The sequence below is a fragment of the Rhincodon typus genome, chromosome 1 (genome assembly GCF_021869965.1).
Source record: "Rhincodon typus isolate 14 chromosome 1, sRhiTyp1.1, whole genome shotgun sequence".
NCBI lineage: Eukaryota > Metazoa > Chordata > Chondrichthyes > Orectolobiformes > Rhincodontidae > Rhincodon > Rhincodon typus.
Window position 1 is genome coordinate 174,458,309 of NC_063332.1, and position 21,556 is coordinate 174,479,864.

At 43.8% G+C, this 21,556-nt stretch overlaps 1 protein-coding gene across 1 annotated transcript in view; it reads right to left on the bottom strand.

Moving 5' to 3' along the window:
• dnajb14 (DnaJ heat shock protein family (Hsp40) member B14) overlaps positions 1-21,556 on the bottom strand; it is a 34,589-nt gene that overhangs the window by 12,324 nt on the left and 709 nt on the right. The window contains exons 2-4 of the mRNA XM_020533936.2: positions 6,461-6,644; positions 2,573-2,718; positions 517-699 (exon numbers count right to left, since the gene is read on the bottom strand). Coding sequence (XP_020389525.1) covers positions 517-699; positions 2,573-2,718; positions 6,461-6,644 — 513 coding nt within the window. The remainder of the gene's footprint in view (positions 1-516; positions 700-2,572; positions 2,719-6,460; positions 6,645-21,556) is intronic.

The window sequence follows — 21,556 nt, forward strand, 5'->3', positions numbered from 1 at the left end:
CACGTGCCTGTGTTTAACGACATCTGCGTGGACCAGGGAACTGACAAAAAGCCTTCTTGAACATTTCATACCTCCTCCTTTTCCTTCAAAGGACTAACAATTATTGGCCAAAGTGTTTTCCCCTTCAAAATTAATCGCAGCAGATTTTTAAAAAAACTGTGCGTGGGATTATTTAGAAGGGTAAATATTTATACGTTCAGACTCCAAACTGGTTGTTAATCTGGTATGCAACTTTGTTGAATATTTTTGTTTTATCATTAATTAATAACTCTGTTGTTTATTAAAGAAACCGGGTTGCTAGATCTTTTTATCCTACACCTAAATATAGATGAAGTACACAATTGTCCATATCGGTGACGAGGCAAACCTTTAAAATTTTATGTTTCAACCAGTAGTTTGAGGCTAGTTATAACAACTAGTGTCAACAGTCCCTCGTTTAGCTTCCACTTATGAATAAAAGACAAAGAGAGCTAACATCCATCTGGTTTTGTTACGGATGGTCAATTTGAGTTGTACCTGCAGGGAATCCTCCTCCAAAGAACATGTTAAACAGATCCTCGGGAGTGATGTCCGATTCATAATTCCGGTGAAATTCGAAGCCTCCATTTTGATAGTTACCAGGGGATTGACCATCACCGTATTGATCATAGTCCCTTCGTTTCGCTGGGTTACTGAGTACAGCATAGGCATTTCCAATCGCTAAAGATTTCAAAGAACAAAGAATATGAGGAACAAAAGAACGAGAACATATCTGTTCTCTCAAGTGGGCACCAAAACCCCCCACGTCACTGCTTCAAAGAGCAGAGGACCTGAGCTAGTGTTTTGGCCGCCATTTTAAAAAGTCCAGAATAACAGGTGAACAGAAAGGTCACCCTGATCATTATTTTCCCAATGCAGCCTGTGGGATCTTGCTGTGTGCAAATTGTTGTTATCTAGGAGACACATCAGCCTTGATTACACTTGAAAGCATTTCATTGGCAGTGCGGAATCTACCAGTGTCGTAAAAGGTGCTATTGAAATGCAAGTTCCTTCCTGAATGTCTTTCTAAAATAAAAGCAATGTTAGTTTATTAAACTTTAGTCTGATCATTTCTCATGTGCATTCCCATCAATCAGCCTTGTAGACTTTATGCATGGTGTGGTAGTCTAAGAAATGCTCAAAACCCCTCAACAATATCTCTGAGTGGGAAACATCAAAAACATTATTTAAGAAGCTTTAAAAAGCATGGACAGCGCTGTAGCAAGGTGTGGTTACGCAGCTTTAGAAGATGGCATTAATGTAGCTTCAGTGAGAAATTCTGCATCATGGAATCTTGGGCTCTTTTTAATTCATTCACAGGATGAGGGCATCGCTCGCTAAGCAGCATTTATTGCCCATCCCTAACTGCCCAGAGGGCAGTTAAGAGCCAACCACATTGCTGTGGGTCTGGAGTCACATGTAGGCCAGACCAGGTAAGGATGGCAGTTTCCTTCCCTAAAGGTCATCAGTGAACCAGATGGGTTTTCCTGAGAGTCGACAATGGATTCGAGGTCATCATTAGATTCTTAATTCCAGATATTTATTGTTGAATTCAAATTCCACCATCTGCCATGGCAGGATTCGAACCAGGTCTCCAGAACATTCCCTGGGTCTCTGGATTAACAGTCCAGTGATATTACCAATAGGCCATCGCCTCCCCCTTGGTAAAGGATTGGATGTGGACAAGGAAGTTTTGGTTGAAAAGATCCAAACAAAAATGGGATTTGGGGAATGTACAACAATGACATGGAATCAAAGCAAAGAACATTAGATTTGCTCCCATATACAGCATAGAAAGAGGTCATTCAGCCAAATCATGCCTGTGCTGGCTTTTCAAAAGAGCTTCTCAGTTTGTTCCATTTTCTCTACATTGAGAGCAGGGGGCCAGGTTAGGACCTTAAAATTTGAGCCAGGATGTTCAGGACTGATGCCAGGACACATTTCTTCACATTCAGGAGAAAGGAAATCTCGATATCTCTTCCCCCATTAAAAAAAAGGTTGTTCCAGCTAGGGGGTCCACTGGACTGATGGTTCTGTAAGCCCAATTACTCTTGCATAACTAAACTCTATTTCCCCCACTGTAGACCGAAGATGCAGATCAGCCATCATCTAACTGATTGGCAGAACAGTTCTGAGGGGCTGAATGGCCTCCTCCTGGTCCTACATATACAGAGGTTAAGCATGTGAGAAGGAAACATTGTTGGCATCAAAGTAGAATCTGGTCTGTGTCTCCACTTTAGTCTGGAGCAGCGAATAATTAACATCAGAGAGTGTGTTAAACAACAGAGAACACAACACTTTGCCCCAAGGAGTTGCTGAGGTCCTGAGCAAAGTAAAAGTGAATCAGGGGAAGAAACAGACTGATAGAGACAAAAGAAAAAAGACTGGCCAGTGGAATCCAAAACCATCACAATGTACGCTTGTATCCTTCCTGACCTCCCATTTAACATCGAGATGAGCAGGAATTACTTCTCTCAGGGGTTGTTTGTGTTTGGAATTCTCTCCTCGAGACAGCAGGGGAGAGGTAAATTGTAAACAGAAACCCTAAACTCACCTTTAAACGCCTCCGTTGCTCCAGGAGCGTGGTTTTTATCTGGATGGAACTTCAGCGCCAATTTCCTGTAAGCTTTCTTTAGATCCTCTTCAGATGCATCTTTACTGACCCCGAGAATCTCGTAGTAATCTTTACATCGCTTTATCCTACAGAGAGATCGCAACATGGCATACGCAAATCAAGTCCAAGCAACTAGAAAGTAAAGTACTAAAACAGAAATTGCTGGAAAAGCTCAGCAGGTCTGGCAGCATCTGTTGAGAGCAATCAGAATTAATGTTTTGGGTTGAGTGACCCTTCCTCAGGACTGATGGTAGCTAAAAAGAAAGGTACATCAGTGCACATGCACTGACTCCAAATTGTGACACTTAAGGGATGGTGTTCACTCAACAAACACAGAATTCACAGGCATTCGTCTTCAAGTGTGACACTTTGAATATTAAATCGTCACAATGAGAACATCGATTTGGCATAATCTAGCTTCACAAAAATCCCTGAATTGCTGCTCACAACATGGTCTCATCTACACTGGGGAGGCAAAACACAGCCCGGGTGGCTGCTTTGTTGAACACCTACATTCTGTCTGTAAATATGGAGCTTCCAGCTGCCTGCCCACTTCAACACCCCACTCTGTTCCCCGGCCAACGTCTCTGTCTCAGGCTTGCTGCAGTGCTCCAGTGAGGCTCAGCACAAACTGGAAGAACACCATTTCATTTTCCGCTTGGGGGCCCTGTAGCATCCAGGGCTCAATATTGAGTTTAGTAATTTTGGAACCTGAACACCTTCTTCCATGTCCTTTACCCAGCCCCACAAGCCAGGCCCTATCATCACATGGCCTGCTTTTTGCACAGCCAACCCATTCTCACCTACTCACGGTCCCCAGCAGCAGCTTTCCTCCTTCCCTGGCTCACTATCATCCATCCCTTTATCTGCCTAACTTTTTCGTTCTTTCTTTCTTTGGGCTCCATCTCCGCCTATCCACTTACTCCTATACCCTCAACCACTCCGCCTCCCCCACCCTCTGTCATCAGCATTTATACACCATCTTTTCCTGGCCATTATCAGTTCTGAAGAAGGGTTAGTGAACCCGAAACGTTAACTCTGGTTCCCCTCCACAGATGCTGCCAGACCTGCTGAGTTTCCCCAGTAATTTCTGTTTTCCTTTCAGATCTTTAGCATCCGCAGTTCTTTGTTTTATTGTAATTGAAAACTCCAGGTAAAACAATGGAATGTTCTGGAATGACCGGGTGAAGAAAGTTCCAGAAGATCCATCCTCCCACGTTGGGGGCAGTGGTTCCAATCTGGTCTTTCAGACAGCAGTTTGAGAAATGAATCTGTTGTTCAGATTTATGCCCCTTATCCATCTTGTGTCTCCTCACGTGACCCATTGCCTTTCACCATCAATCCTTTGGTCATTTAATCTCTCTGATATTCCACCCTTTGAAGCAAGCCCTCACTTATTTTCTTTTGTCATCATCCCCTTTTCCTCTCTCCCCACTTGATTAAAAGCATTTATATCTCGAAACGTACTCCAGCTCAGTGGAAAAGTCAAACTGAAATGTTAAGTCTTATTTATTTATTTATTCGTGGAGTGTGGGTGTTGCTGGCTAGGCCAGCATTCACATTTAGGAATTACATGCAGGCCAGACCATGGAAGGACGGTAGATTTCCTTCACTAAAGGACATTAGTGAACCAGATGGTTCTTTCACAACAATTGACAGTTTTAATTCAACGTTTTTATTGAACCCAAAGTCCAACATCTGCCATGGCAAGATTCGAACCCACGTCACGAGAGGATTAATCCGGGTTCTGGATTGCTATCCCAGTGACATTACCATTACATCACTGCACTCAACTGTTTGTTTCTGCACAGATGATGCCCAGACCTTCTGAATATTCCAGCATGTTTTGTGTTTATTTCTAAAGCTATAACCCACCTTTATTATTAACAAAAGCAATGTGATGCATGATTAAAGTGACCACACCAACACTGAACAATGGTTACACTATACATTTTCATTACCTTTAGGGTAGTTTTCCTGCAAACAACAAGCCTCAAAAGGCACAATTCACCAAGACAGTAAACATTGGGAATGCCACCCCCTGCAAGTTCCCCTCCAAGCCACTCACCATCCTGACTTAGACATATCTTGCTATTCCTTCACTGTCTCTGGGTCAAAATCCTGGAATTCCCTCCCTAAGGGCATTGTGGGTCTGAAGCAGACAAAAGAAGGCAGCTCACCACCACCTTCTTAAGGGGGCAACAAATGCTGCTTAGCCAGCAACACTCATGTCCCACGAGTGAATTAAAAAAAAAGCAAAATGCTGTGGATGCTGGAAGTCTTAAGCAAAGACAGAGAATGCTTGAGAAATTCAGCAGGTCTGACAGCATTTGTGGAGTCAGAAACAGAGTTAACATTTCGAGTCCAGGATAACTCCTCTTCAGAACTCGGTAAACATTGCAGAGTTCCCACCTCAGAGTCCTTTGGGATTGATCAACACTACAGAACAACAGTTCTCACGTTTCAGGAACATATTAAAAACATCCCAAAACACTTCACAGGAGCAATGAGCAAACAAAACATTTGAGACTGATCCACAGGCAACCAAAAACTCGGCTGAAGATGTAGGTTTTGGTGGCAACGTTTTGTCCCATAAGACGATGTTATGTACCACGGTGGTTAACTAGGAGTTAAACACCACTGAGGAGTGCTTTGGGAACCACACTCCAGCAGGGCCTTTGCTGCAGAGGAAGGCAGTGAGCCGAAAAGGTGCATTTTACCTTAGCCTTGGTGTCCTCTGGGCCTATTTCTCAGCAGCTGAGCTTGAAAGTTTAGAAGAGGAAAGAGAGTTGCAATGAGGTTTCAGGAGAGAATTCCCAAGCCTCGAGCCCAGGTAGCTAAATAAAAAGGCACAGCTGGCAATGGAGGCCTGATGGAGGTCAAGCTATATGGGTGATTGGAATCAGAGCAGTGTAGAGATCTCAGAGGATTGTCAAAGCAGGTTGCAGAGATAGGTGCCTGCAGAAAATAAATATTCATTCAGCAATTAATGAGGCTGAATAATACATTTGAAACAACTTCACCGAAGCATACTAGATATCCTGAGCAAATACATACACTGGACTCATTGTGTTTAGTCTGCTAAACGTTAACCAACCCAATCCAGCTCTTAGCGTGAAGCCCTGAAGATTACAGAGCCACAACTGCACACCTGAAGGTTATTTTAAATGCCATGAGGATTGCTCCAACACAATGAGGAAGAAAATGCTTTAGAAATGAAAAGGCTGTTGGTTCTTTCTTTAAAGACAAATTCAAAATAAGATTTTCACACATCACTAATTAGCTGAAAATTCTTAAAGCTTTGATCCTTTATTTACAATCTGGTCACCAAACTTTGGGAAAGAGCAGGTTGAAGTGGGATTAATTGGACAGCTTGAATAAAGTGCCAAGCACAGGCGCAGTGGGCTGAATAGCCTCCTCTTTGCTAAATGACTAGACTCAGGGCAGTCTGAAGCAACTCTACACATCCCTTCTCAATTTTTAAAGAGCTCTGTGCTTGTTGCATCCACTAATTGAACATGTGAGTCATTCCACAATACAGATGATGTAGCATTAACCGGACAGCAATGAGAATGTGGAACACACTCCCACTGGGGATGGTGAGGTGAATTGTGTAGAAAGACGGAGAAAGGGTTAGAAGATTAGGCTGACAGGGAAAGACGAAGGAGGCCAGGAGGAGGCCTGTGTGGAGCATTAACACCAGTACGGATCTGTTGGGCAGAATGGTTCGCTTCCAAGCTGTGGTGCCAATGTAACAATAACACTCATGGAGAATGCATCACATCACAAGGTCACATTGTCTCTCACAGTTATGGCCATAGTCTATACCTCTGGACTCCTTCCAGCTGCTCTTTTGTGTAGACCTTTGCTGAATCAGCTTTGTTCTCCTTCTCCGATGTGGGCCCATTTTCGACCCCAGCGCCTGCAGATTTCCGCTGGTACGGTTTACCCGATTCAGATCGATGCCCACCACCAGCTGCACTCCCATTTCTGGTGATTGCTTCTATTAACGCTAAAAAAAGAAGGGAAGAGAAAAAGTGAGATAAAGATTGATAGATACTGACAGAGAAGTAGAGAGCACTCCAAATCCGCCAGCAAGCTGCAACCTGCTCCCAGGTACTGAGCAGTTTCCATTAGAACGTGACAGTCCCAGAGGAGCACAACACTCCACACAACATGTAAATTAGATGACTTTTGGCAGTTGTGTACAACACTCCCACTTTCCTGCTCAGTCACACACAAACAAAGAGCCTGTATTGACGTAGTTGAGGAGATGGAGGTAATCACACTTGACTAGTAATTCAGAGGCCCCGAGGCTAATAGTCTATGATGGAAATATGGGTTCAAACATGATAAATACGGTTTCAAGTCCTAACCATGGTAACTGGTGAAAGTTTTAAAAGTTCAATTAATTGGAATAGTCTCTCCAACACTGACAGTCATCATAAATGGAGCGAGTTCCCAGTGCCACTGTAGAACTCTTTACCACAGATGGCTGTCAAGGCTGGATCATTAAATATGATCAAGTCCGAGACAGACAGGCTTATTTTAAATCAGTGAGGGAATCAAGCAATTTGGGGAAAAGGCAGGAAAGTGGAGTCGACGATGAACAGATCAGCCACAATCTCATTGAATGATACAGTGGAATCGATGGGCTGAATGGCCTACGTTTGCTCTTACGTTTTATGGGCAAGATGGCCACCAGAATAGTTTGTGGTAATGACACAGCGACAAAGCACACTGTGCATCCACCCCACTCCCATCACTGCCCACTGCCCCTGCACTTGCCCTTCCTGTTGGCTGCTATCCCTCACTCCCACCTCCCACTGGTCTCTGCTCCTGCACTCACCCCTCCCCACTGCTGGCCATGACCCTCCCTACTCAGTGCATGGGAGAGACAATGATTCATTGACTTCACAGAGCCATTGCTCGGGGGTTGACTGTTAATCTGTGTTTCTACACTGGCATTTAGTTACCGTGTAAACAATAAATACAGTCAACCATTGATTGCTGTAAAAAAGTTATCTGGATCACTGATGCTCTTTAGGGAAGGAAATCTGCCGCTCTTTTCTTGTCTGGCCTACATGTGACTCCAGAACCAAAGGTGACTCATAATTACTCTCAAGGTGGATTTGGGATGGCAACAACTGCTCGTCTTGCCAGTGATGCTCACATCCCACAGAAGGATAAATAAAAATCTCACAACATTCTACTCTCTCTCATACATGCACATGTACATACACAGAAAGAGACACACACACACACACACACATACCCATCCTTGTGGAGGTGCCTACATGAAGAAACAGGAGATGGTCTAATTAGTGAAACAGAATTAATTTGAGGTGAAGAGATGGAGTTAATATAAAGAAATGAAAGAGGTTTGGGAGTTTACAGAGAATGTGTGAATTTTCAGAGAGAGTGGCAGTGGGGGTTTTGCAGGGAGAGGTGTTAGGTTTGCTGAGGGGACTGGGGTATGGTGCCAGCAGGACCATGAAGTGAATCAGGAAAAGCACATCCCTGATTTTGTTCAACTCTAACGGCCCTCCCTCCTGCACACCTCACCCCCACCCCCATAGTCTCACCCCGATGGAGAATCTTAAATACTCAGCAAGTCTGACAATGCTTGTGGAGAGAAAAGCTGTTCACTAATTGCATTTCAATGATTTTTCACCGGAACTGGAAAAACTTGACACGATTCTCTGGGAAAACTAAGAAGAATACTTCTGGTTTTGTATTTTTTTTTCAGATTTCCAGCTATCCTCTGTTTGTCCTTCAGCCCTAGTTCCATTCTGATAAATCTTCTCTGCACCTCCTCACAAGGTTTTGACATCCTGCCTCTGATGCCGGAATTGGACACAATACACCAGATGAGGTTTAACTAGTGACATACAGTGCAACTCCCTTCGTTCTGTCCTCATGCCTCTACTTATAAAGTTCAGGTTTTGAGAGCACCTACAACAATGTGGTACTCCCTCAGTATTGTACTAATCACCTAGTCTAGACTTTGTACTCAAGTTACAGGAGAGGGGCTTGCCTCAAAGGCCCAACTTTCTTACTCAGAAGCTAGAGTTTTACCCAACCAGCCAAGGTCTTTTCCACCACACTCTTCCCGTCCTGCCTTGGGGTTAAACAGAACCCTGCACCATTTCACACTGAAGACCCTCATCCATCTGTATTACCTGCCTTCAATTTAACAGGCAGGCAATCGGGAAGAACCATATCCACCAGACGCTAATTTTGACTTCCAGAACTACTGAAGAAATGGTGAACTTGGCAGACTGGATAATGATGTAAAATTTGTTACACTTTCTATGTAAAAATGCAGTTCGTAAAGTGAAAGGCACTCTGTGTCTCTATTGATAAAACCTACAATATAACAGCAGGAAGGGGAGAGAAACCTGTATAAAACACTAGTTTGGCCTCAACTGGACTGTTGTGTCCAATTCTGGGAACTACACTTTAGAAAGGATTTAGAATCATAGAATCCCCACAGTGTGGAACCATTCGGTCCATCGCATTCACACCAAGAAAAGCATCTCACCCAGACCCACTCCATTACCCTATCCCTATAACCCTGCATTTCCCATGGCTAACTCACCCAGCCTGCACATTCCTGGACACTACGGGCAATTTATAGTGGCCAATCCACCCTAACCTGCACATCGTTGGTCTGTGGGAGGAAAACAGAGCACCCGGAGGAAACCCACGCAGTCACGGGGAGAATGTGCAAACTCCACACAGGCAGTCGCCCGAGGGTGGAATCGAACTTGGGTCTCTGGTGCTGCGAGGCACTGGTGCCAAACACTGAGCCACCAAGCCATGAGGGTGTACAGAATGTTTACATGAATGATCCAGGGATGAGAATCTTCAGTTACATGGACAGATTCCACACAATCACGATCCTTCCCTGTCGCTGTAACACAATTATTCTGCATTCTATTCTATTACCCCAATGTACTTATGTAAGGTATGAGTTGTCTACTTAGCACTCAAAACTTTTTTCTGTACCTTTTCACTTTTCACTGTATCTCAGTACATGTGACAATGAATCAAATCAGAAAAAGCTCCCGAAGGTTCTTTATTGATTGCAAGAAGCAAAGTCTCCTTACTGATATGGCCATTACAGTCTAATCTGTTCCTTCACATCACATGGCACAAAGGACAAAACAAGGGTAAAGATCCTGCAAGGCAGTTGTTCACATCCACAGCGAAGGAGGCATCAATTTCCACCCCAGTGTCAGCCTTGTTTTCTTTTATAATTCATTCAGCAACTTCAAGCCCTTCATGAAAATAAGGTAACATGGTCACCTCTCGAAGTCCCAAACAGACCAGGAGATGTGAGCTTTCCAAACATCTTCCCACTTTTCCCTCAATTCTTCACTCCTCCTGAAATTGGGCTGAAACCAGCACGGTTCCAAACCTCCCCACCGTCCACCCAACTCAACCTCATCCCCTCTAAGCCCGCAACACACTCCTGCCCCCACCACCAATGCCCCACACCCCTCAAACCCTCCCCCAATCAGCAATCCCAACTCAAACCCTTGCACTTCACCAGCCCGCACCCACCCCACCCTCAAAAAAACCACCACCACTCCCAAAGGAAAGTTCAAGCAAAGTTTGACACAAGATTCAAGCTTATTACTCCTCTATTAGCTAACCATTGTTGACCCGAGTTTCCTGTTAGAGAACACACACAGATTCGTTAACAGAGGCACAGTGGAATACTTTAGTGCCTGAGTTTGAAACAGTATGTGTTCCTGGAGCGTTCAGCTCACATGGGATAGTTGTGGTCAACGAGGTTCAATGTTTGTTATGATCTAGACTTCAGACTGAGGCAGGTTTCTTGTTCAAAATCAGTTTCCATTTAAACCAGTAGCTGAATGTTTTCTTTCTTAGTTGACTGGTCATGGAGTTTGCTGGTTATATTTGTCTCATGCCCCTTTAGTGATAATAGCAGGTAAACATGTTAAATGGGCACATTGATTCTGTTTGCAATACTGCAGGATATTTGAATGGCGATGTTAAATAAATTTACTGGGATCATACCAGAAACAAGAGCAAAGACTGAATCCCCTGGGGCTCTTCTCTCTGGAAAAGGACACTGAGACATGATGTGAAGGAGATCTTCAAGATGATCAAAGAGTTCAATAGGACAGACTCAGAGAAGACACTTTCACCTATAGGGAAAGGCCAGAACTAGATGGAGATCATAAAGAAAATTAATAAATGCAGCAAGAAACTCCTTTACACAGACAGTGGTGAGAATGTGGAACCCTGGTGATGTTGAGGTAGATTGTGTAGATGAACTTAAGGGGGAAACTGGATAAACACATAAGCAGTAGTAGACAGACCCAAGAACAGCCTGAAGCAGTGTTAGAAGCTCTTGTGGAACATAAAAGACGAGAACAGACCAGCTGGACTAAATGGCCTGTTTCTGTGCTGGGCTTCTGTGTATATACATCCAAGCCTTGGATCTATCTGGGTCTCATTAACAGTTTCTGCACATGGTTTATACAGGCCAGTCGTTATAGATTTCCCTGACAAATATGAAGGGTCACACCACTTTAAGATATTTATTGCTTAATTGTGTTCAAGGAGTTTGAACGAAAAGCACTTGGTTTAAAAGGTTCATTCTAGGTAAATAACTTTAGGCACTTAATATAATTACTTTAGGAGGTGGAAGGCTATTTTGAAGAGAAAGGAAGCAGAGAATCCAAAGCTATACAATTAAATATAGTTACAATGGGATTTGACCGTTCAGCCTTTGAGTCTATTGCATTATTCAGTTAGATCACAGCTGATATGTATCTGAATGCTGTCTACACACCTGAGTTCTGTAATCCTTAAACCCTGCCCCGTACTCAATAAAAATCCATCAATCTCTTCTGAACTGTTCAACTGGCCTCCAGCCCCACTAGCTTTATTGAGGGAAGAAGACATTTTTAGAGTTAACATTTCGGGTCCAGTGATCCTCCCTCAGAACCTCGGGTCACCGGACCCGAAACCTTAACTCTGTTTTTTTCTTCCCAGATGCTGCCAGACCTGCTGAGCTTTTCCAGCAACTTCTGTGTTTGTTCCTGATTTACAGCATCCACAGTTCTTTCTTTTTTTTAAGACTTCCCTTCATATTAAGTGCTTGTTGGCATCATTCCTGAATGAGCAGACCACCTCAGCACTACCGCACCCCCCACCCCAGGATGTAGTGTCTCAGTTTACCTCATCAATGCATTCCATTTCCATAAACACCTTGACTCACTCAACCCACAATCCTCTATACTCGGTGGAGGTCAAAGTTCATCTATGCAACCTGTCCTCATAATGCAAATGTTTCCAGATGAATCCGTGTACACATGGGGGGTGTGCATACTGGTCTGTTTACATTATACAGGAACGATCTGGACAAAGGAACTGAGGGCATTGTTGCTAAGTTTGCAGATGACACAAAGATAAGTGGAGGGACAGGGAGTATTGAGGAAGAGGCTGCAGAAGGACTTGGACAGGCTGGGAGAGTGGGTAAAGAAGTGGCAGATGGATTACAGTGTGGGAAAGTGTGAGGTTATGCACTTTGGTAGGAAGAATAGAGGCATAGATTGTTTTCTAATTGGGGAAAGGCTTCAGACATCTGAAGCACAAGGGACTTGGGAGCCTTAGAGATAGTAGGAACTGCTGATGCTGGAGAATCCGAGATAACAAGGTGTAGAGCTGGATGAACACAGCAGGCCAAGCAGCATCAGAGGAGCAGGAAAGCTGATGTTTCGGATCTGGACCTTACTTGGGAGTCATAGATCAGGATTCTCTTAAGGTTAACATACAGGTTCAGTTGGCAGTTAGGAAGGCAAATACAATGTTAACATGCACTTTGAGAGGGCTAGAATACAAGAGCAGGTATGTACTGCTGAGGCTGTAGAAGGCTCTGGTCAGACCGCATTTGGAATATTGTGAGCAGTTTTGAGCTCCGTATCTAAGGAAGGATGTGCCGGCATTGGCAGCGGTGGGGAGGTGCCAGAGGAGATTTACAAGAATGATTCCGATAATGAAGGGCTTTTTATGTGAGGAGCTGTTGAGGTCTCTGGGTCTGTACTTGATGAGGAGTGATCCCATTGAAACTTAAGAAAACTAAGAAGCCTGGATAGAGTGGATGTGGAGAAGATGTTTCCATTTGTGCGAGAGACTAGGACCCAAGGGCACAGCCTCAGGGTGAAGGGAATGACCCCTCAGAACTGAGATGAGGAGGAATTTCTTCAGCCAGAGGGTGGTGAATCTGTGGAACGCACTGCTAGAGAGGGCTGTGGAGACCAAGTCATTGAGTATATTAATGGCAGAGGTAGATAGGTTCTTGATTAGTAAGGGGATCAAGGATTATGGGAGAAGGCAAGAGAATAGGATTGAGAAACCTATCAGCCATGATCGAATGGCGGAGCAGACTCAATGGGCTGAATGGCCTCATTCTGCTCCTATATCTTATGGCTGTGCATACTGGCTGTATACACATCACTGAAGTTTCCAGGGAGAGGCAAGTTGCTTCATTATTGATCTCCCTCTATGGCCCCAGGTTAGCACAAGATGTGAATGGGCCAACATTTGAGATTTTTCTTTAATAATCTGATTGATTCTTTGTATTTCTAGGTCGATGGGTTACATTAACAACACGGTCCAGGTTGTTTCTGTGTCCAGCATCCCCTGTGTTCTGTAGCCAGCGTTTTATTTACGTGGCCAACTCTAACTCTGCCTCATCCTGCCTCAGGACAGGTGCCTGTTTTCAGCTTCTCCTGAATTCCTAAATTGTGTTGCAGGATACAACCTACCTCACTCACTCAATGTTTCACATACATCACACTTAAAATACTCGCCTTCCTTAGCAGGCCTGCTGAGTTTTTCCAGCAATTTCTGTTTTTGTTGCATTTATATAGTGACTGTCACAACCTCAAGGCATCTCATAATAATCTTTACAGGCAATCTGTGCAAAGAAAGCTCCAATAAACTGTGATCATGGCGAGATACTCTGTTCTTTTAGCAATGCTGGTGTAATGATAAATATCAGCCAGGATGAATATCAGGGGAACTCACCTGATCTTTGTCCAAATATTTTCTGTGGAATTTTTTATATCCACCTCAGAGGCCTTGGGTGAACATTTTATGGGCTAATCTTCTCCTTACACGGAGGCTTCAATTATAACTTTCATCCTTGGGTGAATAAACCATCAGTCAGTTTGAATGCCCATTCCTCTCACTGCTGCTTGGTAAAAGCCTTTGTTATGGCACCACAGATGTGATGACTTACATCAAACTTATCACACAGGAACAGCATTCCTGTGAGTCCATCCAATATTTATGCCCCACACAAGCCTCTGCCCATTCTTCTAATCCTTTCTCCCTCATGTGCTTATCTAGCTTCCCCTCAAATATATCAATACAATTTGTTTAAACCACATCCTGCGGTACAAAGCTCTATGGTCTCCCCACTCTATAAGGATGGAAAATTTTGGTGAATTTCTGATTGGAGTCACGACATCCTTGCACCCCTTATCAGTGGGAACATCTTCTCTAAGTCTATCTTCTGATAGTGGTGAAAGGGACATCCATTCTGTCATAGTGGAGACCATTCCTGCTCCCAGCTTTAATCATAGGAGATATGCTCACACATTTCCTGTTGCATTCTGGGGGTTACCACAAGTCAGGAGTATGATGCCAAAGCATACGAGACTCTGGGCCAAGTGCTGGAAAATGGGATTAGAATAGTTAGATGGTTGTTTTTGACATGCAGGGACATGATGGGCTGAAAAGCCTTTTCCTGTGCTACAGATCTCTATGACTATATGATTCCCCACTTGCCTGGATGGGTGCAGCCCCAACAACACTCAAGAAGCTCAACACCATCCAGGACAAAGCACCACTTCCACAAGCATTCACTCTCTCCACCACCGACGCTCAGTAGCAGCAGTGTGTACTATCTACAAGAGGCACTGCAGAAATTCACCAAAGATCCTCAGGCAGCACCTTCCAAACATACATCCACTTCCATCTGAAAGGACAAGGGCAGCAGTTATGTGGGAACACCACCCCCTGCAAGTTCCCCTCCAACCCACTCATCATCCTGACTTGGAAATATATTGTCGTTCCTTCAGTGTCGCTGGGTCAAAATCCTGGAATTCCCTCCCTAAGGGCATTGTGGGTCTACCTACGGCAGGTGGACTGCAGCGGTTTAAGAAGGCAGCTCACCCCCACCTTCTCAAGGGGGCAACTAGGGACGGGCAATAAATGCTGGGCCCAGCCAGTGACACCTACGGCTCATGAATGAATTTTAAAAATCATGATGTTTCTACTTCTTTGCATGCATGCAAAAGTACAGTGTCTGGATGGTTGGCAATGACAGAATAATGGAAGAAAATAGAGATGGGGGACTGGACCCAATAATGAACGAGCTACTGCAAGAAACTTTTGGGTAACTGAATGAGAAGATGTAGGTGCACAGTCAGAGAAACTGAAAAAAAACTCTGAAATCATTCTTCAACAATTTGAGCAACAGCTCTAAGTCAGACCAGGGAAAACATCAGCGAGGTGCGTTGCATCAGTTGTGAGCAAGAGTCTCTGGAGGTCACAGGAGCAGCATTTGCCAGGCTCTAGGGATCACACATGATGTTCTGAATAACGCTGTCCTATTCGGGAGCAGCAACTCACGCTGCTGAGTAGAACAGCTGAGTACCTAACAAAAACACAAAGGAAACTTTACAACCTGCAGAATTCCACTGGAATAAAGCAGCAAACGCAAAATACAACACCTGGACAAGTACAGCTCCGACAACACTTAAGAAGCTCGACACCATCCAGGACAAAGCAGCCCACGTGATTGGTTCGACATCCCATAAGCATCCTCTCCCTCTACCACCGACGCTCAGTAGCAGCAGTGTGTACTATCTACAAGATGCACTGCAGAAATTCACCAAAGATCCCTCAGGCAGCACCTTCCAAACCCACGGCCACTTCCATCGAGAAGGACAAGGGCAGCAGATACATGGGAACATCACCCCCTGCAAGTTGCTCTCCAAGCCATTCCCCATCCTGACTTGGAAATATATCATCGTACCTTCACTGTTGCTGGGTCACTATCCTGAAATTCCCTCCCCAGTGGCATTGTGGGTCTACCTACAGCACATGGACTGCAGCGGTTCACGGCAGCAGCTCACCCCCACCTTCTCAAGGGGGCAACTAGAGCCAAGGAATAAATGCTGGGCCCAGCTAATGATGCCCACATCTCATTAATGATTTGTTTTTAAAAACTGAAAGGTCTATTGTTCAGAAACAGGGCATTTGGCCCAACTGATCCCTGCTAGCATTTTTGCTCCACATAAACCTCCTTCCCAAATCTATTTATCAAATCCAATCCTTCTTTTCCTTTCTCCCGTCATCTAAATTTCCATAAATGCAGTTAGGATAACAGGACAGAAATGTTTGGAATCCATGACTGGATTTCCTGGGATTGAGGAGGATAGATTGGATACTCCTGTTGCCCAACAGGGGGTAAATATCTCTCATACAATGCTGATCAAAATGATCTATCTTCCGTTCTGTTAATTTTATCCTAGTATGCAGCACAGAAAGAGGCCATTCAGCCCATCACTAACCCTGTACTGGGTCTTTGAGAGCTATCCAATGATCTCATTTCTTGTTCTTCTCCCCCATGTCCTTAATAGCCTGACAAATTTCTCCTTTTGTGCTATTATCCAATTTTCTTCTGAATCTGCCTCCACTGCATTCTCAAGACGCCCTGCTCTTCCTTCATTTAAAGGATTCTCTTCTTCCTTCTCGGATCTTTTCCAATTCTCATTGCTCTTGGTTACAGACCCTTCTGCTGGTGGAAACAGTTTCACCTGACCACTCTCCTCAAGGAAGCCGGTCATGATTTGCAACACTCCCACTGAATAAATTGAACAGATGTACTGGAAAGGACATCCTTTGTTACCTGTGTCTCAGCTATTGTACAAGAGTTTTTTAAATGAATCACTCTACATTGGGTTGACAGCGCTGTAACAGGCCATTCACCCATCTAGTCCACTTGGCATTTATGCTTCATGTAAGCCTCCTCCCCACCTTGTCCACATATCCATCTCTTACATGGTTTTCATGAATTGCTATTTGATTTATTTGTGTCTACGTTGATGGTTCCTTGTCTCAGACTCCCTCAATAAGTGCAAACATTTTCTCTTCATTGATCCTATCAAACCCTATCTCTGGTTACTGCTCAGCCTTCGCCTTTCTACAGAAAAGAAAAATAGCCTATTCACACTTAAAATCTCTTTGTCCTCTGGATCCGACTTGCAAATAAATGGATTGAATAAATTCTAAACTCACTCGGTTGCGGACACAAGATCCTTTACGATGTTCTACTCAAAGACATAAAGAAACATTCACAATCCATTGGTATAAAAACATTGCTTAAAGACAATGCAGCCCAGAGTGATTTACTTGCTAGGAAATGGAACATCGAACTAGGCAAATTCTAGATGTTGAGGTACGTTTAAATAACCAGTGACTTGCAGCACAATCAAAAAAATGTGGGGTTTCAAAGAATGAGGACTGCATAAAATTGTTGCAGGGCACAACAAAATAAACGTTTCCCCAAGGCTGGAGGTGGTTTCTAGGGAGAAAATTCCAAAAGTGTTCTGAACAGACAAAAAGAAGGACTTGCACTTCTATAGCACCTTTCACTCTTTCAGCATGCACTCAGAGCCAATGAAGTGCAGTCACCATTGTGATGGAAGAACCGCAGCAGTCAATTTGCGCGCAGCAAGCTCCTGCAATGATGTATTATGATAATGACCAGATAACGTGTTTCTTTAGTGATGTTGGTCGAGGAATAAATATTTGGTCAGGACTCCAGACAGATTGCAGTAGAGGCCAACAGATCTTTTGCATACACCCAAAGGGACAGACAGGGATCTTAGCGGATTAAAAACAGAGGATGCCGGAGAAACTCAGCAGGTCTGATGGCATCTGTGTAGGGAGAAACAGAATCAACGTTTCTGGTCTAGTGACCCTTCTCCAGGACCAGGTGTACCTTGGTGTAATGTCTCATTTAAAGACAGCCCCGGTGACTCAGTCAGCACTGCAAGTGGTTTAAGTGCTCGAGTCTTTCTCCCCACAACCTACTGTTTCAGAGGCTAGGACCCTACCACTGAACTCCAGCCAACATTGCAATTTAGGACACAAAATAGGCTAGTGAGTCAGTGAATTTGAGGGCATGGGTTATAAAGTAGAGCTGGTGGGGGGTGTGAGTTTAAGCATTAATTTAATAGTGAGGGTAAGAATTTTAAATCTGCAACAATGGAATCCACAATACGTGTCAGTGAAAATGGGAAGATTTATTATGGGAAAATGAAAGAGTGATTTTGTTTGAAAACAGTGATTCTATTGCATTTGTGTGACCAAAGTAGATATTTTTGAAAGATCCTAATGCAACAACAATTGGCCTAAAGGGGAATCTGATACAGGTCACTTCCTGAAAATATCTGTGATTGGATTGCAGGTACGTCAACCATTCAGCTGGCCATTCATCCCCTGTCAGGACTCCATGCTATAAAAATCAGCCTCACAAATTAGATTTTAACAAGATAAAAACTGAATGAACAACTGGAGATACTGTAAATCAGAAACAAAAAGGAAAAATGTGGAAGCATTGGAAAAGGTGCAGAAGAGATTTACCAGGGCGTTGCCTGGAATGGAGGGAAGGTCTTACGAGGAAAGGTTGAGAGAGCTAGGGCTTTTCTCTTTAGAACAACGAAGGATGAGAGGTGACTTGATAGAGGTGTACAAAATGATCAGAGGTATAGATAGAGTAGACAGCCTTTTCCTAGGGTGGAAGTAGCTATTACGAGGGGGCATAGTTTTAAAGTAAGTGGAGGTAGATATAGGGGAGACGTCAGAGGTAGGTTCTTTACTCAGAGAGTGGTAGGGGCGTGGAATGCATTGCCAGAGAGGGTAGTGGAGTCAGCCTCATTAGGGGCATTTAAGCAGCTATTAGATAGGCATATGGATGGTAGTATAAGGTAGGGGTGGAGGTTAGATAGACCTTAGGTTTAGGGTAAAAGTTTGGCACAACATCGTGGGCCAAGGGCCTGTACTGTGCTGTACTGTTCTATGTTCTAAAAACAGAAATTGCTGTTTTAAGAAAGGGTCACTGGACCCAAAACATTAACTCTGATTTCTCTCCACGGATGCTCCCAGACCTGCTGAGCTTTTCCAACAATTTCTGTTTTTGTTTCAGACTTTAACAAGAGTTGCTTTCTGCGTAATGAGAAGACCTTTAAAAATGACCTCAGTTGGGTCCCTGGTTAACACACTAAATAAAAACTGAAAGAACTGCGGATGCTGTAAATCAGGAACAAAAACAAGAAATTGCTGGAAAAGCTCAGCAGGTCTGGCAGCATCTGTGAAGGAGAAAACAGAGTCTGGTTCTGAGGAAGGGTCACCAGACCCAAAATGTTAACTCTGTTTCTTTCTTCACAGATGCTGCCAGACCTGCTGAGCTTTTCCAGCAACTTTGTTTTTGTCCCAGGTTAACTCAGCTGGTTTCTTTCACTGTGTTTGAAACAATGGTTCAGAAAAGTTTGGAAACTCTATCTGGTTGACTGGGATCAATCCTTTATTAAGTATTTTCACTGGGTGTGGATCATCTTACAGCGGCCCATTTTATGGTTAAACAAAACTCTACCAGGTATGCAAAACATCAGAGTTAAGACTGAATGTGCAGCATAGAAAACTATTCCATCCCTCCGCAATCAACTAATTTTTCTATTTCTTTCCCCCTCGTATGTTTACTTCCACATAAGAAATTACTTTGTTCTGAAAGCACCTGTAATTGCGGAGTGCAGGTTCATGTAATTTCACAAATTGTGCAATTGCTTATAAACCTTGATAACTTTCATATTTCTGAGTTTCTCTGCTGTACAGCTTACATTTATATAGTGCCTTTCATCCCAAGGTGCTTTACAGAATCATTAATGCACAAAATCTGATGCTGAGCCACGCAAAACAACATTGGGACAAGTGGCATGTGCTTAGTGAGAGAGGTCGGGTTTAAGCAGTGTCTTATAAAGGACAGGGGAGTGGGGAGGGAATTCCAGAGCTCAACCCCTCAGCATCTGGAGGCACAGCCACCAACAAGAAGGAAGTGCGCCAGGGAGAAAGACTTTGTAGAGACGAAGCACAAACAAACAAGATTTTCAAGTACTCTAGAGGTTTACAAAAGTATTGATATACTGTACATTCCAGCAGCGCAGGCACATAAATGGTTCAAAAATGATGCTGTCACTCTGTCACAAGTGACACCAGTCATACTGGTAGCTGCAAATTAAATAAAATTACCTCAATGGCAGCAACCAAAATTGAACACATAGCATCTTAAATGCATGATAGACCTGCCAATCAAAATAAGTTTTGTTGTCATATTTGCCAATGCACAGTGACTCTCAGAAGGTCACCTTCACAATAAACATTTTCCTTCCCTCACATCACGATCAGGCAACATTACTCTCAAAGAGGGGCCTGGAAACTTTCCTTCTGCACAAAACGTCTTGTCCTACACTTGCTCTTCTACACAAGTACTCAATGGCTTTTCCAAGAACCACAGGTTCCAGAAGTGGCACCCTCAGAGATGCACAAAGTCACCTCATCTGCTTGGAGGAAAGCGTTATAATTTAAAAATAAACATAATTGCATCCACATTGACTGTAGGAATTGCATGCATTTTTCTGATGAAACCACAGCCAGTGTTGGAAGATCCTGAGGGGTTCTAACAGGGTGGATGCGGACACAGTGTTTACCCTTGTGGGAGAATATTAGGACCCAAAACATTAACTCTGATTTCTCTCCATAGATGCTGCAGACCTGCTGAGTTTTTTCCAGCAATTTCTACTTTTGCTTAGAACTCAGGGTTACTGTTTCAAAATAAGGGGTTGCCCATTTAAAACAGAGATGAGGTGAAAGAGGGACAAGAGTCTTTGGGACTATCTTCCTCAAAAGACAGGGGTAAACAGTTACTGATAAAGCTGAAAGATTATTGGGGACTGTGGAATAATCAGATTAGTTGCAATCTTACGGAATGGCAACGTAGAATCCACGGGGTGAGTGGCCTAGTCATGCCCCCTGTTAGTGTATTCAGTTGAATCAGAACGGCAACAAGGATCTGTAATCCAGATGGACAGAATGCTGGCTAGAAAACACCTACTCCCACTCCTAATTTCTATTTTACCGTCTGACCTGCATTTATCCCATCAGACGGCCAAGGGTACAATATTTATTTGGCATAACGAGCAGAGCTGAGGTTGTTGCAAACTCCTTGGGATTGATAGTTGGGTTAACAGATCCTTTTTAATGTTTTTTGCAAAATTTTAAAACAAGAATGCACACACTGACACATGAAAATAAATCAGGAAAGAAGCACTTGCCCAGGGATTGATTTACAACTGGGAATCTGGAACTGATTTACAGCCAGGCCCCCGGAATCTTAGATTGATCACCAGTTGTGCCCTAGGAATCCGGGATTGATAGACAGCTGGGGCCCGGCAATCAGGGACTAATTGACATCTGGGTCCAGGGAATCAGGGATTGATTGACAGCCGGGTCCTGGGAATCAGGGATTGATATACAGCTGGGTCCCTGGAATCAGGGATTGATAGTCAGCTAGAGCCCTGGAATCAGGGATTGAATGACAGCTGGGGACCTGGGAATTAGGGATTGATTGTCAGCTAGAGCCCTGGAATCAGGGATTGAATGACAGCCGGGGACCTGGAATCAGGGATTAGACAGCCAGGTCCCCAGGAATCAGGGATTGATAGACAGCTGGGGACCTGAAATCAGGGATTGATAGACAGCTGGATCCCGGGGAATCAGGGATTGATAGACAGCTGGGGACCTGGAATCAGG